Source organism: Charadrius vociferus, unplaced genomic scaffold, assembly GCF_000708025.1.
Source record: "Charadrius vociferus isolate BGI_N301 unplaced genomic scaffold, ASM70802v2 scaffold838, whole genome shotgun sequence".
Taxonomy (NCBI): Eukaryota; Metazoa; Chordata; class Aves; order Charadriiformes; family Charadriidae; genus Charadrius; species Charadrius vociferus.
In genome coordinates this window covers 85,960-86,811 of record NW_009649487.1, presented here as the reverse complement: position 1 = coordinate 86,811, position 852 = coordinate 85,960, and the positions used below count along the sequence as shown (strand labels likewise).

The window sequence follows — 852 nt, the reverse complement described above, 5'->3', positions numbered from 1 at the left end:
TGTGCTCTCGTTTCAGCCGCTCTCGTGGGGCAGGCTGCTCTCGCGACCACCCTCAGGTCCCCTGGGTGGGGGTATCGCCCAAACCCAACTGAATTTCTGTCTTGAAGGTGTCGTTTTCCTCAGGAAATACCACCCTGTGGCCACCTCCATAACAACAACGTGGGGCTGCTGATAAACGCTCTGCCCCTGCTGGGTTACTCTGCGTGCTCATCATCTACAGACCCTATGTGAACTCTGATACAGCCCTGAAAATAGCCAAACGTGCCCCATTTTGGCAGCTGTAATGGGGCCACAGTGCCCTGTGGGGTCCAGGTCTAGGGCACCTTGGTCACTCTGGCCACACCTGAAGTCACCTCAGCATGTCAGGCGCTCCGAGGGCACCTCAGCTGGTCTCAAAGCCAGGCGTTTGTGGGCACCAGGCACGTACCAGAGGTGGGTTGTTCGGTTCCACACCATCTTGTGCTCCTGCAGCGTCAGCCGCTGAACGACGCCCTTGCAGTTCTCCACAAACTGGCTGCTCAGGGTCTCCTTAACGGACCGCACCACGCCTGGAAGACAAATCCGAAACACATGTGAGGTGCTCGTGTATCATCTGCTCCATTTCTTATTGCATACAGTGAGTATGGGCAGTCTCTGAACAAGTCCTGTTGGAGCGGGGCCAGAGGAGGCCACAAAGATGCTGGGAGGGCTGGAGCCCCTCTGCTGGGAGGACAGGTTGAGAGATTTGGCGGGGTTCAGCCTGGAGAAGAAAAGGCTCCAGGGAGACCTCAGAGCGCCTTCCAGTACCTAAAGGGGCTGCAGGAAAGCTGGGGAGGGACTCTTGATCAGCGAGAGGAGCCATAGGATGAGGGG

The 852-nt window shown here is 57.5% G+C and overlaps 1 protein-coding gene across 1 annotated transcript in view; it reads right to left on the bottom strand.

Annotated features, from left to right (window-relative positions):
* The window catches only part of MUL1 (mitochondrial E3 ubiquitin protein ligase 1), a 6,458-nt gene that overhangs the window by 1,127 nt on the left and 4,479 nt on the right, over positions 1 to 852 (bottom strand). Inside the window, exon 3 of the mRNA XM_009889986.1 lies at positions 428 to 548. Coding sequence (XP_009888288.1) covers positions 428 to 548 — 121 coding nt within the window. The remainder of the gene's footprint in view (positions 1 to 427; positions 549 to 852) is intronic.